The 16,226-nt window shown below is 59.4% G+C and overlaps 3 protein-coding genes across 6 annotated transcripts; 1 reads left to right on the top strand and 2 right to left on the bottom strand.

Moving 5' to 3' along the window:
- The first annotated feature begins 54 nt into the window (after positions 1-54).
- Positions 55-1,720, top strand: EXOSC6 (exosome component 6). Its single transcript, XM_071567716.1, has one exon. The coding sequence runs from the start codon at positions 68-70 to the stop codon at positions 887-889; it is 822 nt and encodes a 273-aa protein (XP_071423817.1). The 5' UTR covers positions 55-67; the 3' UTR covers positions 890-1,720.
- Positions 1,721-2,112: 392 nt separating this feature from the next.
- On the bottom strand, positions 2,113-9,143 carry LOC139677602 (RNA-binding Raly-like protein). Of its 3 annotated transcripts, none has more exons than XM_071567718.1 (7): positions 9,039-9,143; positions 6,984-7,062; positions 4,713-4,763; positions 4,234-4,382; positions 3,829-3,942; positions 3,401-3,570; positions 2,113-3,043 (listed from the first exon to the last, which is right to left on the bottom strand). In XM_071567718.1, the coding sequence occupies exons 1-7, from the start codon at positions 9,073-9,075 to the stop codon at positions 3,005-3,007; spliced, it is 639 nt and encodes a 212-aa protein (XP_071423819.1). In that variant the 5' UTR covers positions 9,076-9,143; the 3' UTR covers positions 2,113-3,004. The 3 variants fall into 3 exon arrangements, with proteins under 3 accessions (XP_071423819.1, XP_071423820.1, XP_071423818.1); XM_071567719.1 differs by having other exon boundaries at positions 4,713-4,760; XM_071567717.1 differs by lacking the exon at positions 2,113-3,043 and having other exon boundaries at positions 3,356-3,570.
- Positions 9,144-10,007: 864 nt separating this feature from the next.
- LOC139677600 (C-type lectin domain family 18 member A-like) lies at positions 10,008-14,805 on the bottom strand. 2 transcript variants are annotated; one of them, XM_071567714.1, is made up of 12 exons: positions 14,596-14,805; positions 13,733-13,824; positions 12,817-13,041; positions 12,643-12,740; positions 12,135-12,256; positions 11,940-12,047; positions 11,503-11,595; positions 11,256-11,362; positions 10,990-11,119; positions 10,816-10,912; positions 10,633-10,751; positions 10,008-10,469 (listed from the first exon to the last, which is right to left on the bottom strand). In XM_071567714.1, the coding sequence occupies exons 1-12, from the start codon at positions 14,693-14,695 to the stop codon at positions 10,432-10,434; spliced, it is 1,329 nt and encodes a 442-aa protein (XP_071423815.1). In that variant the 5' UTR covers positions 14,696-14,805; the 3' UTR covers positions 10,008-10,431. The 2 variants fall into 2 exon arrangements, with proteins under 2 accessions (XP_071423815.1, XP_071423816.1); XM_071567715.1 differs by having other exon boundaries at positions 10,633-10,724.
- Positions 14,806-16,226: the final 1,421 nt, after the last annotated feature.

Raw genomic sequence — 16,226 nt, 5'->3', positions numbered from 1 at the left:
CCCCTCCTGTCGTCCCCGCCTCTCGTTTGTGCCCGCCCCTTCCGCTACCGCTCGTGTACTTCCGATCATGCCGCTGGATCACCGCCGCCTGTGCGGCCCGGAGGAGTCGCATCCCCCGGGGCTGTGGGCGGTGGTCGCGGCCGAGGATGAGGACGAGGAGGGCGCGGGAGCCGCGCCGCGGGACCCCTGCTCGCTGCGGCCGCTGTTCGCGCGGGCCGGGCTGCTGAGCCAGGCGCAGGGCTCGGCCTACGTGGAGCTGGGCAGCGGCACCAAGGTGCTCTGCGCCGCCTGGGGCCCACGGGAGGCGGCCGAGCCCGGCCCGGGCCGGCTAATCTGCGAGTTCCGCCGGGCGCCCTTCGCGGGGCGCGGGGCGCGGGGCCGGCCGGGCGGGCTGGCGGAGCGGGAGGCGGAGCGGGAGGCGGCGGCGGCGCTGCGGGAGGCGCTGGAGCCGGCGGTGCGGCTGGGCCGGTACCCGCGGGCGCGCCTGGCCGTCAGCGCGCTGCTGCTGCAGGACGGGGGCTCGGCGCTGGCCGCCGCCGTGAGCGCCGCCGCCCTGGCGCTGGCGGACGCCGGCGTGGAGATGTACGACCTGGCCGTGGGCTGCGCGCTGTGCCGCCCGCCCGCGCCCGCCGCCGCGTGGATGCTGCAGCCCGCGGAGCCCGAGGAGCGCCGCGCCGCCGCCCGCCTCACGCTCGCCCTGCTGCCCGCGCTCAACCAGGTGTCGGCCGTGCTGGGCGGCGGCCAGGGCGGCCCCCCCGAGGACTGGGCGCAGGCCCTGCGGCTCGGCCTCGACGGCTGCCACCGGCAGTACCCGGTGCTGCGGCAGAGCCTCCTGCGGGCCGCCCAGCGCCGCGATGCCGCCGCCGCTGCCGCTGCCACCGTGGCCTGAGTGCTCGTGAGACCTGGGTACCCCATCCTGGGGGTAGGATCATCTCCCAGGGCCTGTCCGAGCTGCTTTCGATGCTGCCAGAGACCGCTGGAGCCTGCCTGATCCACGCCTCACTGTTGGGGATTAAAATAAGTTTACTTTTAGAATATGAGAAGTTTATGAAGTTTAAGCTTAATTATAACTGCTGGAGATGCCCCCGGACCCAGCCTGATCGATGCCTCATGCTGCCAGAGACCCCAGACCCAGCCTGATCCACATGTCATGCTGCTGAGATCCCGCAAGCCAACACTTGTGCTGCTGGAGACCCTCCAGAGCCAACCTGAGCCAGCCTTGGTGGTGCAGGAGACCCCCTGGTGCTGCTCATGCAGCTGAAGGCCCAAGAACTCTGCTCAGGGACACCACTGGAGGGCCCCCAAAGCCGCCCCCACACTGCCCGAGCACCTTGGAGCGTATCTGAGGAGTCCCTGTGTTGCAGAACATTCCCAACTGGCACTGCAGGGCCCAAACAGCCTGGCATGCTTCTGGAGCCCCCCAAGAACAGCCTCCATACTGCCTCAGCAACCAGAGCCTGCCCAAGACCTCCCTCCGAGCAGCCGCCAGCACTGTGGGACCCTATCTCACCCCGGGGTGGTCCCAGCACTAGGCTGAGACCCTCACACTGAGCTCCCCACCACAACCATCTATGCAGGAAGGGGCCAGGCAGCACCAGGCAGGAACCATATTGTGGCATGGACTGTGCATATACCTTGGTCCTCCTGCCCAGGCAGTGCTTCTGGGCAGCAGAGTTGTGTTTTGTTGTTTTTTTCATAGTAATAAATCATTTCCGTTGAGTGTTCTGCCTGCATGGCTCTGCCTGGGCCTCTGCTAACTAAGGGCAGAGGTGGAAGGATATGCTTCCATGATTGGGGTCACCCCCATCTTCTCCCTATGTCCTTCTCTGAGTGATGCTGCCTTGGGATCTGGTTATTCCTGGGGATGGAGCAGAGCAACCAGTTGTGTGTGCCCAGCTGCACCCTGATGGGCTGGAAGGGAATATTCTGGGTGTTTTCTGTAGGGAAGCAGGGTAGAGCTATATTCCCACCTCTGTGTTGAGCTGCAGGAAGGGCAGCATCCAAGAAAGCCAGGGACTGTGTCCACCAGCACACAGAAATGGGTACAAAAATTAAACATGCACTTCAGATGGTTAAAAACTGCATTGGAGTTGAATAACCAAAGAAAAGAAATATAAATTATTTTTCTTTCCAACACAATACACTCTTTTACCAGAGCAAATCAGAAATACAGAACAAGTTCCTACCAGTGAGAGAAGGACAACTGAGAAATGAGGAACACAGAACCAAAACATGACTCTGGGGAGTATAGGGGGACCAGGACTTCTCAGATGCAGGGGAGTGACCCTGGTAAAGCTCTCATGGGAATCCCACTGACTGCAAATGCAATACCTGGACAAGAACAGCCTGTGGAAAAACAGTAAGGAAAACACATTTGGGAACAGGGGCAAATGGAAGTGATTGGGTTGGCATTGCCCCACTGGTGGTCATGGAGCTTGCATCGGAGCTAGGCTTGGCACCATCCCAAAATCCCACAAAAACCTGGAGGTGGCTTAGGGTGGTTCCTCCTTCCTATGGTGGGATGCTGAGTAGCTCTGAAAGCCATCCCAGACTGTATCCATGCCTGCTGCACCAATTCCCAGTGGGGTCTGAAGGGTGGGATAGGGCCTGTGCTGTAGGGGGGGAGCCCCAGGCTGCTTTCTCTGTGCCCCACAGCACTCTGGGTGAGGTGGTGCTGGCAGCAAGGCAGATGGGATTTGGGTTGCTCCTTTGGCATATGGTCCTTTTTCCTTTTGCTTTTCCTCTCCCTCCCCTGGCCACCTCTGCTTATCCCTAGGTCTGAAAACAGGAGAAAAAAGAAAACAAGTGCACTGGAACACAAAAACTTCTCTCGCCACAGCTGGCTGGCAACTCCCGGGGTGGGACACAGAGCTGACAATGGCAGGGAATGGCCGTGCCAAGAGTGGGCACCTTGCACCATGTGTGGCTGGAAGCCTCAAAAGAAATAACAAACACAAGCTCAGAAGGGCTGGTCACAAAGGAAGGCCATGGCATCCCCATCCAGCTACTGGCTCCCTTCGGGATCCGACATGTGGGTTTTCACCTGTGAGGAGAAACACATGGCATGACTGTCTCCTGCTGCGCTCTGGCACCGGGTTCCCTGGGATCCCACACCCACCTGGGGGATGTAGGTGGGGGAGCAGCACCTTTGATAAAAGGTATTTCTGCTCCAAGGTGTTTTTTGCAGCCTTAGTGCTGCAGTGAGGCACACCCAGGGGTTTGCTGCAGGGTGCTTAGGGCTTTCCCAGAGTCACCAGCCGTTTTAGCCCTGGCACACAGCTGGAACGGCTCGGGGAAACCTAATGGAGCATCTCATCTACTCTGCGCATCTGCCACCAGCAAGCAGGGGTGGATTTTATGGAAGCAGAGAGCCCAGCACAGGACCTAGCCCTCCTCTTACCTCTGTCTCCTCCGTGTCTGTGCTCTCCTCAGCGCTGTCAATGTTGCGCAGGTCACTGTGCCCATCAGGTCCCGTCCCCTCCTTCCCGCATGACTCCCGTGACCCCTCTCCCACTGGGGATGGTGACTGTGTCCCTGGCTCTGCCCTCTTCTTCTCACTCTCCTTCGACCCTGCAAAGGCAGAGACAGCAGAAATTTGGGTACCTGTGCAAACATCATCCCTGTCCTCACTGGGTTTCTTTATGCCAAAAGGCTGGGTTCATACTTACAAGCCCAGGGAAGGCAAAGGATGTAGAGAATCTACCCAGTCAGCTCTGGATGTCCTGGGCACACAGGGAGGGAGCCCTTACAGCCAGCTCAGGGGCCAGGCTTGCACATGCCCTCAGCAGGGACACTCCAGTGTGGAGGGTCTGTGGCCTATCCCCTCACCTGTAAGACGTTCTCTCCGCTGGTCCATGCGGTCCAGGCTCTCCAACAGGCTGTCCACTTGCGCCTTTATCTGGCTCAGCTCCCCCTTGATGGAGTGCAGCTCTTCGGCTCGCACTGCAAGAAGAGGAGTTGTGAGGATCCCACCCAGAGCAAGGAAGACATGCTGTCCTGGGCAGCCACCTCCAGAGCTTCCCACTCTGGAATATTCTTCACAAAATATCCTCCTCTATAAAACATACTCCCCACTAGCATTCTTGGGGAATAGGAATGGACACAGGGGAGAGTCACCAGCCCAGTGCAGCCCAGGCTGTGTCTGCTGGAGCTGGGGACTCACATCAACAGGGTCAGCACACACTGAAATGCGAGGGCTGAGCCTCCTCTTTCTCCCAGCCCTGTCACACTTACACTTTGTCCGTCCTGCCGTGGAGCTGGTGCTGCTCCTCGTCCCGGGTTGGGGACTCAGGCTGCCCTTGCCTCCTGCTCCCAAGTGAGTCCGTCTGGTCTTGACTGGGATGTGGTTAATTAGTGGGGGGATCTTCTGGTACTCATACACCCTGCAAGGGCACAAGAGCATGGCAACATGAGCACAACCTCAGAGGTGCAACAGTATTGCAGCCATGAGACCATCTCTTTGGGTCCCTGTGTGATGAAGGACCCCCAGTACTGCCCTGCCCACTTGCTGTCCCTGCCCCATGTACCCCCTCCCCTAGGCACCCAGTCTCAGGAAGCTGCAGCTCCTCAAAGCAGGGAAACACAACTGAGCCTCTCTTGGAGGCACAAGAACAGGTACCCAGGGACACTTTGCTTTTCCATGATCAGAGATACAATTGTGTGCCAAACCCACTCATGCTCAGCTCATTCCACTCCTGGGGTGCCACGCTCACCGGTACGGGAAGTCATCCCTGTAGAGATCATAGTCCAGGTCACAGTTACTGCTGCAGGAGGGGAGAGAGGAGAACATATCACCCGCTCTGTGAGTCACCATGGAGCAGTCACTGCTGGGCACAGCAGGACAGAGACATCCACCCAGCCTCCATCCCCGGGGTGTGGGAGGCATCCCGGAGGATTCCATGCAAGCTGCCCGGGCTGCAGCATGCCTTGGGAGGTGGCTGTGCCCTGGCAGGGGTGTTCCTCGGAGGCAAACAAGGGTGTTGGGGCCGATAACGAGAGCCCCCGGGGCAGCATGAGCAGGGACTCTCTCCAGGAAGCTGCATTTAGAGTGCCTTGATGTTAAACTTCATGGTCCCTGGCTCCACGTGCGCACTGTTGGCTCACTCGGCTCCAAATTAAGCAGTGATCAGTCAGCAGATCCCCTCCAATGCAGGCAGCCGACATGCCAGTAATAAATCATGCACCGTGGACCAGGAGCAGGAAGTGGGGGGAGGAGGAGGAAGAGGAGAAGGAGGAAAGATGCTGAAGCTCATTTTGCTGCTTCAGCTCTTATGGAGTCAGTGAGCATAGGATTAAACCTAACCCAAGGGGAGACAAAGCTATGCTCCAGGCAACGCTGGGATCAGGGAGCCTTCATGGTGCCAGGAATGGGGGGACCAGGAGAAGGTCCCCCAGGTCTCCAGACCTGGCTGCAGATGAGCTTATCACCTAAGGATCGATGCTGGAACTTGGGGAGAGCTGGAGGTCTGCTGAGGGGGACACAGGCAACCTGGGCTGCCCTGCCCAGGGCATCAAGCCTGGGCCAGGCTTGCCCAGTCCAGAGGGCAGCTCAGAGCCCATCATGGGCTGCCATCTTGCCTTCTTCAAGAATCTTCTGCATGGGCCACAGCCTGCAAGCACCAGCCCTCCTGGTGAAGGCACCTGGCACCCCTGGGGATTCACCTGCCTCTGTGCTTTGCACATGGGGTGCAATTTTTGGGGTCTATTTTAGGAGATTTTGGTCCAGGTTTGCTGCCCTCTAAGTTTCTGTTGCTGTGACAGGGATGGTGTGTCCTTTGCATCTCCAACTCCTGCCTGTCACCTGGGGAGGTAAGTCACATCCTGTCTTGGGAAAGGAGGGAATGAGGAGATGGAGAGGTGTGCCAACCCGCACACAGGGCACAAGGGAAGGTGGCCACTCCCCTGACTGCTGCTGCTGCATGGAGCCCACACTGAAAGGAATGGGGATGCCACAGGCCACCCTGTGCCATGGGAGAACGGGTGGCACTGCAGGACACCTGGACTTGGGATCAAGCACCCAGCTAGTGACAGAGCAAGGAGTTTCCTGGCTCAGCTTTTTGCTCAGAGCATCCTCTGGGAACAGCAAAGGCAGTGGCTGCCACGCTCCAGCACCCAAGGGGGCCAAGCAGTCCCGGCCCTCCAGTGCTGCATCCCTTCAGCTCCATGGCAACAGGCAGAGCAATTAGTTCAATCAGGGTGTTTGCAAAAAAGCTCTAACAAGATATAGGAGCCTGGCTCTGATCCCCTCTTCACCACATGCCCACTGAGATGGGGAGCCAAAAGTGCACTGCTCTTCTGCTACCATCACCACCATCCACTGCCATCCTCAGGGCCATAGCCACTCCTGTGTGCCTCTGCAGGGGTTTCTGTCCCTGAGGAACAGCATTTAAAGGCCACCATTGCAATGGATATTGACAAAGAATCATAGAATCCTGGAATGGTTTGGGTTTGAAGAGTCCTTAAAGCTCACCTCATTTGAAACCCCTCTGCCATGGGCAGCAACACCTTCACTAGACCAGGTTGCTCCAAGCCCCATCCAACCTGGTTTTCAACACTTCCAGGGATGAGGCAGCCACAGCTTCTCTGGGCAACCTGTGCCAGGGCCTCACCACACAGAATTTCTTCCTTATGTCCAACCTTAACCTGTCTTTTGTCAGTGTAAAACCATTACTGAAGGAGGGCAACACCTGTATCAGGTGTGGAGACCATAGGGTTCTGCTCTTCTTTCACTGCCTCTGGATGGGGAAGGGGGATCCCCACACCCCACTGGTGACATACACTGGGAGGGGCCCAGTGAGGACTCCAGCTGGCACCTGTGTGTCCAAGAGCCCTGTTGGGATGGAGCAGGGACATCCCCCAGACCCATGCCTACCAACTGGAATAGTCAGAGGTGTGAGTAACAGTGAGCAGGGGAGGAAAAGGACCCAGGTGTGGGACAGTCCGCAGCCCCCAGAGCAGCCCCTGCCCCTCACACAGGCACTCACTGGTACAGGCTGCTGCTGTGCTCCCGCTTCTGGCCCAGCCTGACACGACTCGGCTTGGGCTCCCTGGCCATGTCCAGATCTGAGGAAAGAGAGAGGAGAAGAATGAGCAATGGAAAGAAAAGAGATTGCCAACATCCAAGCCCACACAGACACATCTCTAGCACCAACTTCCTTTGGTCCCAGCCACACTCCTCTCTCAGCTGGAGGTGTCCCACTGCAGAACATCCTCAGGACAAGAAGGAGGGTGGCAGCTTTATAGATTTAAGTTTATGGGAAGGACAGAAGCAGCCTAAAATTGTGCCCAGGACACAGAGCAGATCCATCTGTCCCTTCCCATGGGGGCCCTGTCCCAAGGACTACAGCTGGGCAAACTCCACTCAGAGTGGCAGAAACATCTCTGATGATGAGGTTAATTAATTGCAGAGACATTTCCCACCACAGCAGTGAATCCACATTTATCACTCCTGCTGTGTGGCTGGGACATTTTTCAGGGAGCTCTGGGTCAGTGGGACACTGCTGAGTGAGTGCTGCCCATCAGTGCCTGGTGCCAGGCACAGCAGACCCTGCATCCAGCTGCTCCACCCTCCCCAAGGCTGCTGAGACATGTGCCATGCCAAGGTGTGCAATGGAGATGCCTCCGGATGCACAGCTTGGCAATGCCACATCACACATCCCCAGCAATGCTCTTCACCCCTTCTTTAGGATTTCACAGCCAACATCCATATAAAAGCCGGCTCGAATCTCCTTTCTGTGTATACATTTGAGATGTCCCAATACCATGGTTTATGAACATCATATAATTTATTTTGTGACTTTGGGAGACTTCAAAACCTCTCTTGCCTCTAGGGTAGGAAGTGATGAGTGAGATGTTGAGGGCTCCCTCTTGCATGTTTCTCCTCAGCCACAGTAAGTGCAACCAGCTGTCCCACGGGTGACATTGTGGATGTCACTGCACCAGGGGAACCCCAAGCTAAAGCTTCCTGAGTGCTCTGGTAACACATCAGCCCACCAGAGAGGTTTAGACCTCCCTAGAAGCATGGTCACTCAAGCCCAGCATCTGTCAGAGGAATGTCCTTCCATCCCTACAGAGGAGAGGGTTTCTGAGAAAGATCCAAGCAGAAGGAAACTGGCACTTTGCTTTCCAGGCTGCCACCTTGTGTGGCAAAGTCTGTCAGCTGGCTCTGATCTCAGGGTGAGCTGGGGAAAGTGCTCTGTGCTTGCCAGGTAATGCTGGCACCCATTTTCCACGGGTGCAGCCAGATTCCCCAGGACCACTCAGGGCCACAGCCCACTGTTGACATCTCTCTCTCCAGCCCATCACACCTGTCTGGCAGAGACATCCACTCCCCTCCCTGCCAGAGGGACAGAGACCTCAGCCCCCAGCCAGGGACCCCAGCCATGGCCAGGTGCCCTGTCACAGACCACCTGCACCAAGGGGACTGCCCGGCTGGAGCAGGAGACATGGCCAGTGGGGCTTCATCACCGAGGGCCATTGGCCCCATCTGGGCACCCGTCCCTGTAATGGAAGGGTACTGGGAGGAAATCCCCGGCCTGGATGGTAACAGCACAGAGGCATCCCGGTACTGGGAGGACATCCTTGTCCTGGGGATAATGTCATGGGAGCATTCCAGTACTGGAAGGACACCTCTGACCTGGGGGTAATGTTTCGGGCAAATCCCTGTACTGGGAGGACATCCCTCTCCTAGGAGGGAATACCATGGGGGCATCCCAGTACATCTTGTCCCGGGCGTGATGGCACGGGGAGTCCCAGGCATTCCGGGTATCGGGGGCCACCCCAGCCCTGGGGAGGAACTGTTACCGCGGTAGAGGGCACCCGGAAGGCGGCCCCGCTCGGGATGAGGGCGTTAGGGACACCAGAAGGCTGCGGGGGGACATTCTCGCCTCGGGCAGGGCTGCCGGTGCATGGCGAGCATCCCGGTGCCGGGCGCGCATCCCGATGCCGGAGCATCTCCCGGGGGAGGGGTGCGGGAGGAGGGCCGATCGCGCGGGTGGGACACTCGGAGGGGATGAGGGCCGGATCCGGTCGGTACTCACATCTCCAGCCCGCGTCCCCGCTGCCGAAGAGAGTCATGGCCCCGCACCGGCCCCGCACCCAGCACCCCGCACCCAGCACCGGACCGAGCGCTGCCACCGGGCGCTACCACCGCCGGGCGGGGGGCACGGGCCGCACCACCGCGGCAGGGGGGACACCACGCCCCGGCCGGGGGTCCGCGGCAGCCCCGCTGCCCGTCCCTGCTCGCACCGCTGCCGGCACCGCGGGCACCGGGCACACCCTGCCCCTGGGGTCTCCATCCTCACCCTCATCCTCCCAAGGCTCCTTCCACCTCCATCCTCCCGCCCCCTCCCACCTGCCGGATCCTGCCCTCCTGGTCGCTGGCTGTTTCGCCCTGGGTTTGCCCAGCTCGCCCGGAGCCCAGAGTCCAGTCTTGCTGGCAGCGATGTGAATCGTGGCTTGCCGCCACTGGGCTAAGGACACAAGCAACTGGCATGCAACGCCCTGGCTGGGAACGTTTTAATTCCCAGTTCAGCCCAGCGCTGGAGCGGGCTGTTAGGACAGGAGGGCAGAGGCATGTCTGCCTCAAAAGCACCCACTGACACGTACGAGCTCTGGAGTCACAGGTTTTCACCCAGCACACGGGGTGCCCTGACTTGGGGCTGTCCTGAGGCTGTAAGAAGCAGCTCTTGGCTAATGCCACCCCTTCAAAACACCTCCAGGTGCTGGAGACAAGAGTTCAGCCAAAGGCTGGGCTAGTCCTGGCTCCTCCAACTCCCAGAACCCGTTCCAGAGATGGAGCTGGAGGTACCACTTAGTGCAGGCAGGATGTGGTTAAGCAGAGTCTGGTGAGCTTGTGAGAGCAAAAGGAGACAAACTGCTCTTCCCAAGGGAGAGAGAATCTTTATTAACCACCGGATAGATGGTGATGAAGAAGTGGGTGATGATGAAGGACCAGATAATTGTGAGGAACCCACCAGTCTGGGAGGTTCCCACACAGGTCCAGATGATGGCTTAGAGCTGATTTTGATCCTCACCCTCAGCTGTGATGAGACTTCCGCCTTTCAGGAGCACCCCCTGGCCCCTTGTCACATAGAGACCACAGTCCAGACACAGCTCAGCTGCCAATTTCAGAGGACGCTGCTGTACTGGCTGTTGCAGGGGTGTCTCCTGCCCAGGGGCTGTAGCAGCATGATGGTAACAGAGGAAGGTGAGGGGCAGAATAAGACGCTGTTTCAGGGATGCTGACATGGAGTACACCCCTTCTCACCATGTCCCAGTGCCATAGGTCCCATCAGTCTCCCGTCACCTGTGCAGGTAAACTATGGGGGGATCCTCTTGAGCCATGGTCTGGGCTTGGCACAGCATCAGGGTCTTCCTGAGCCATTGGCTCGGCACAGCAGCCAGCGCTGGCCAGTTTCCAGGGCTGCTGGTTCAGGGGTCCCACTGCCACAGGGCGATGTGTTCCTGGGCTGCGACGGAATGCAGAGAGTCAGTGCCCCCCCATGCCAGGAAAGACCCAGTGGTCTGGGCAGGGCTGGGAACATGGGACAGACCCAGCAGAGCTAGAAACTGGCAGTCCCATGGCTTGACACCCCTGGGGATGCACAGGCGGACTCCCAGCTGCTCACTCACCGAACTGGCAGATGTACCGGTTTCGGGTCTTACAGCGCTGGTCGTTCCAGTTGAAGGCAGCCGTCGCTTGCATCTCCACACAATTCCCAAACCTGTGTCCCAGCAGGAGGGTGGTGAAGCTGGCCAGTGCAGTGGCACAGCGGTGACACCACACAGATTTCAGAGTCCTCTAGATCCACTTACCCCTGGTTGTCTGGCTGCCCAAAAGCAAAGCTGGTGAAAGAGGACGTCTCGCCCACATCCCAGCGGAAGGAAGCCTTGGATGTCTTGTAGGTGAGACCTGGGGGAATGGGGGGTGGGTGAGCATGTCTGACTGCACCCTGGGCACCCTGTGTCCTGCCCACTGCTATCACTCACCAATCCAGAAGTTCCCAGTCTCAAAATCAGTGTCTGTCACCCTGTTACCCATCTCCAAGCGGCTGAGGTAGAAAGCCAGGATGTCCTGGACCTTCTGGTTTCTGATCTGTGCCAGCATTGCCCCTTTCTCCTGCAGGGAAGGGAGCAAGTCTGCCCCAAACGCATGGCCCAGCCCCACACAAGGCAGAGAGATGCCCAGGAGGGTTGAGAGCATGAGTGGCACTTTTCAGCTGTACAGGGATGCCTGGAGCATCCCAGGAGCTCACCTGGCACTTAATTTTGGCTCCGTAATAGGTGTCAGCCTCAGGGGACACCATGAAGCAGTCACTGTCTATCCGCACATCACAAGCATGGAATGGGAACTGGATCTTTGCTGGGGGCACAGGCAGGAGCAAGTGGGTGCCTGTGCTGGCAGAGCTGGGCCCAAAGAGGACCCTTCATCCCGCTCCAGGGGTCCCATCCCATGGGTTTCTGCTGCCACTCCACAGCAGCACAGGTGGGGCACAGACTCACTGCCACATTCAGCTCCGCCGTAGCCCGCATCGCAGAGGCAGGAGCACTCCTCCTTCCTGAACCTTCCATGGAGGCACTGTCCGCTGCACCTCACTGCAGGCACAGTGCTGTGTTAGCTGGTGGGGGGCTCAGCAGCCCCTGCCTGCCCCATGGTACAGCCTGGGCACTGGCTGTGCTGCCCATGCTGTGCCAGCCATACCCACACATGCACTGAGCTGGTGCCCCTCGCGCTGCACCACTGTGGGCACATGTGTACTGAGCAGGCTGTGAGTGCCGCACCAGCCGTGCCCACGCATGCCCTGCACCAGCCATGTACCTGCACCCACCCCGCACACACATGCCTGGAACCCACGCAGCACACACATGCCCTGCAGCAGCCACACACACACACCTCCAGAGGCGAGGAGGGGAGACAGGACTGCACGGTGCCCTCTCACCTTGGCAGTACCTTCCTGTGTAGCCAGCGGGACAGGAGCACTGGCAACTGCTCATGTTGAGGCGCCCGCTGTTCCTGCAGCTCATGCGACAGGGGTTCCTGGGCACCTCTGGGCACAGCAGGCGGGGGCATAAGGGGTGGTGGCAGTGGCACTTGCTGGGGCCACACAGGGGCCGGGGGGACCGCAGGGACTCACCGCAGAGCCCACCGCCGTGATCCCAGGACTTGAAGCAACCAGAGAGGCCGGCGGTGCAGAGGGAGCACCAGGGTCCCTGCTTGTAGGGCAGGACGGGCGTCCCGGCCACCTCCCAGTTGCCCCTGCCCCGCAGGCTGCTGAAGGAGGATGCCCCGCCCACCCGGACAAGCCACACCCCTTTCTGGGCAAGGCCCCGCCCACATCCATGCACAGCCCCGCCTACATTTCCCGTCCCGCCACATCAGCGCGCAGCCCCGCCCACACAGCCCCGCCGGTCCATCACCAAGCCACGCCCACTTCCATACACAGCTCCACCCACACCGTCCAGCTCCACCCACCACCACCTCAGGGCTCCGCCCCCACCCCTCACCACACATTTCCATTGGTCAATCCAATAGACACCCAGGACACACCCAGTAGAGGCCCCGCCCATACACCCAAGCCACACCCCTCGGCCCAGGCCCCGCCCCAAAGCCCCTTACCCCTGTGCCCCCCAAAAGCCCCTTACCCCGGTGAGTAGGCGCAGGTGAAGGCCTCGCTGGGGCCGTGGGGGCCGGGGCAGTGGTGCCGGCCACAGCCCAGCTGCCCCGCCGTGGCCCACACCAGCTGCGGGAGAACACATGTCACTCTGTGCCCTGGACCCCCACGGCCTCCCCGTGCCCACCATGCTCACCATGCCCACCTGGGTGTAATGGCGGCAGGTGGCGTTGCTGGCACAGCGCCCCGTCCTGTAGTCGTAGCGATGTCCCTCTGCAAACCAGCGCTCCAGCACGGCCACGAAGCCCCCGGTGCCCACTGGCAGCAGGACCTCGCTCCAGCCCAGCTGTGGGGTTGGTGGTGGAGCAGGGCCCTCCAGGCAACTGGCTGCCCTTGCCCCCGCCAGCTGCCCCAGCTCCTCACTCCACTCCTGCCGGAATGGGCATGAGCCAACCAGAGAACAGCCCAGAGGGAATTTGGGGACTGACAAGGGGATCAGTGCAGGGGATGACTGGGGAACATCAGAGGGTTGACATGGAAGATGCTGCAGGGGACCCCTAGGAACCAGCCCTGCCCTCGGTGTGGGCAGCTGTGGAGTGATGGAGGGACATTGAAGACCACCAGAGGACATGGGAGATATCCCTAGAGACCAGCCCTGCTCTTGGTGTGCTCAGGTGTGAAGTGGTTGGGAGGCATCAAGGGCCATCCCAGGGAATGGAGGAATCCACAGGAGATTCCTGGGCACCAGCCCTGTCCTTAGTCTGCACAGGTATGGGGTGGTTGTGGGGTATCCAGGGCCATCAAAGGACATGGGAACCCCACAGAGGACCCCAAAAGATCCTTGGTATGTGCAAGTGTGGGGTGATCAGGGGACATCAGATGGACATGGCGGATCCCAAGAGAGACCTCAAGGTACCAGCCCTGCCTTTGGTGTGCCCTGGATCTGTCAGTGCCAGTGGCACATCCTTCTCCGGAGTCCCACACCAGCCAGCTAATCTGCTTCATTAGCTTGTTAACAAACCACTGTGTAATGCCCATGGGCTGCACCCCTCCCTGGGCATGGAGTGGTAGGTGGATGTGACATCGAAGGTAGGGGACATGTGACCTGCCAGGGGACTCACCAGCTTCTGCATGTTGGCAGCGGGGGGCTGCACTTTGCTTCTCAGCTTGTTGTGCAGTGAGAGCACCAGGAAGGTCTCCTTCATGCTGAGAGCTGCAGGGACAGCAGGGGATAGGGATGGGGCCAAAGGGGGCCAGGGGTACAAGTGCTTTCTCCATATCCCTGGCTGTGGTCAGACCCTTTGGGAAGCCGTGGGAACTCTCCCTGAAGGGTCTGACCGCAGCCGAGGATACGGGGAAGGCACCCGGGTCTCCATGGAGACTTGAGGGGAGAGAAGAAAGCGCCTTTGGGCTGGGAGCACAAAAGGAGCAAGGGGCTGAGGCGGGGGGGCAGCCTGCTGAGCCCCTGTCTCGCACGGGTGGGCTGAGACTGTCAGGAATGTACCCGCTCTCCCCCTCCACCTCTCTCCTGCCAGCACCCAGACCCCTCCAGGCTGGACCCATCACTAGCCCCCATCACCATCTGCAGGATTCCCCAGCCCCATTCTGTCACTAGCTTCATCTCATCACCAAAGCCCCCCAGTTCCATCACATCATCAGCCCCAGACTGGTCCCAGGTCTGTTAAATCACTAGCCCCAGAGTCTCCCAATTCCATCCCATTACCAGTTCCATCCCATCATCAGCCCCAGAGTCCCCCCAGCTCCATCCCATCACCAGTTCCATGACCCCTCTCCAAGCACCATTCCATCCCATCCTCAGCACCCATCATCCACCAAGATCCCAGTTACCAACCCTGGATGCCCATCACCCACCCGGCGCCCTGCCCACTTGGTCTCTCCCAAGGCAGCAGTGCTCAGGGGGCACTAACCCCCTACACCAGATGCCTCCCAGCCCTGCTGCCGGAGGAGCCCGTTTCCCAGTTACCTCCCGGAGCCAGCGAGTTCAACTTTTCTGGAGCATCCGACCTTGTCTCACCCTCCCTCCACACCAGGAGGTTGCAAACCAGCAGGACCAAGAGGTCCATGTAGGTCCTGCGATGGTGGGGACTGGACCCCCACGGCTTTTGACGGAGGACTGTGGAGAGCCGAGCCACCCCGCAGCAGCCCTGGCTTTGGGGCGAGCTCGGCCGCGCACTCCTGCGCGCTCCTGTGTCCGTGTGTGTGTGTGTGTGTGTGTGTGTGTGTGTGTGTGTGTGTGTGTGTGTGTCTGGTTGCAGGATTTGATCCTATTCAGGACTCCAGACAGGCACCGCTGGGCAGCGCGAACAAAAGCTTGACGGGTGAGTAATAGCTCTGTCAAAACAGTTGCTCGCTGGAGCGAATGTGGCAGACAAGTCCCGGGGCCCTGGGCTGCAGCCCCGCTGGGATGTCCCGCAGTGGGGTCAGCCCCTCGTGCTCTGCTCCAGCCCCGCCGCCGTGCCGGGGTCAGGGTGTGAAGGCAGCAGGAGCGGGGGTGGCTCTTTGGGAACCCACCTTGGGACACTGGGAGACTGGATATCAAGGGGCTGGGGCAGTAAGGGGGCCCCTACTGCCAGCCTTCCTCCTGCCGCATGAATTAAACATGCCGTAAAGGTAACACATACCGCTGCCGGCATGAAGCCAAATACCCGCTCCGGAGAGCTGGGCAGCGCGGTTACGGGGTGGGAGGATGTGAGGGCTGCGGGGCCGGCGGCGGGAGAGATGCCAGGCTCGAGGAGGGGCACGTTTCAGCAGGCACTCGGGGTCAGGCTGCTCGGGGGGCGGAGCTCAGTTAGCACCCTGAAGACTCTGCCCCAGTGCAGGACTCCCAGCAACCAAGCCAGATTCTCCACTGGCACAGGGCAGAGGTGTGGGCTTCAGGCACACCTGCTCAGAGGTAGCCAGGGGACAGGCACATATGGCCATGCCCCATCTTCTTCTGGGCTGTCACAAGCAGGAGGGACCAGGAGCATCCTACCTGCCAGCTGTCAGGTCTGATCTGGGTGTCAGCAGAAACTCAGCTCTAACTGCTTAAATTCTCTCATCCTAAGCCTAACCTTGGTCTCGAACTCTGGCACTAATGCTAATGTCAAGCCCAATTCTCATCCAAACCCTCCTGCTAATATAGACCTGAACCCCTGGCACTAGTGTTAACACAAACCTTAACCCTAACAAAAAATCTGACCTTAGTCCTAATGGTAAGTTTAATGCTAACCCAAACATTAAACTTAGTGCCAGCTCCAAAACTCACTCTAATGTTAACCCTGACCCAAATCCTAACCCCAATGCTAATCCTAATGCTAACACTAACCCCAGCTCTAATCTTAACCCTAATCCTAACCTCATCCCTAGAACTAATGCTGACTCGAACATTAACCCTGACCCTAATGTTAATGCTGACTCTATCACCAATTTGCACCCCAACTCCAGGCTGTAACAGAGCCCTGGGTCTCTCCTTGAAACTCCAGTCATGGCTGAGCTCACCCCAAACTGTGCTGAGTCCAGTGAATCTGCAGCATTCCTGGGCTGCCCTTCCCCGCAGTGCCAGCCCCTCTGGAGAGCTGAACCCCAGCCTAGACCCCAAAGCCATCTTTTCTC

Source organism: Pithys albifrons, chromosome 12, assembly GCF_047495875.1.
Source record: "Pithys albifrons albifrons isolate INPA30051 chromosome 12, PitAlb_v1, whole genome shotgun sequence".
Lineage (NCBI taxonomy): Eukaryota > Metazoa > Chordata > Aves > Passeriformes > Thamnophilidae > Pithys > Pithys albifrons.
Note: the sequence above shows the minus strand (reverse complement) of the source record. Positions and strands in the feature narration are given on the sequence as shown.

Coding starts and splice junctions, on each gene's coding strand:
- EXOSC6 (XM_071567716.1), top strand. CDS start 68: ATGCCGCTGGATCACCGCCGCCTGTGCGGCCCGGAGGAGTCGCATCCC.
- LOC139677602 (XM_071567717.1), bottom strand. CDS start 9,075: ATGACTCTCTTCGGCAGCGGGGACGCGGGCTGGAGAT. Junction 4,764..6,983: donor CACAGCAGCAGCCTGTACCA/GTGAGTGCCTGT, acceptor CCCCTCCTGCAG/CAGTAACTGTGACCTGGACT. Junction 4,383..4,712: donor AGGGATGACTTCCCGTACCG/GTGAGCGTGGCA, acceptor GTGCCCTTGCAG/GGTGTATGAGTACCAGAAGA.
- LOC139677600 (XM_071567714.1), bottom strand. CDS start 14,695: ATGGACCTCTTGGTCCTGCTGGTTTGCAACCTCCTGGTGTGGAGGGAG. Junction 13,042..13,732: donor CTGCCAACATGCAGAAGCTG/GTGAGTCCCCTG, acceptor CCATTCCGGCAG/GAGTGGAGTGAGGAGCTGGG. Junction 11,596..11,939: donor CACAGGAAGGTACTGCCAAG/GTGAGAGGGCAC, acceptor CTGTGCCTGCAG/TGAGGTGCAGCGGACAGTGC.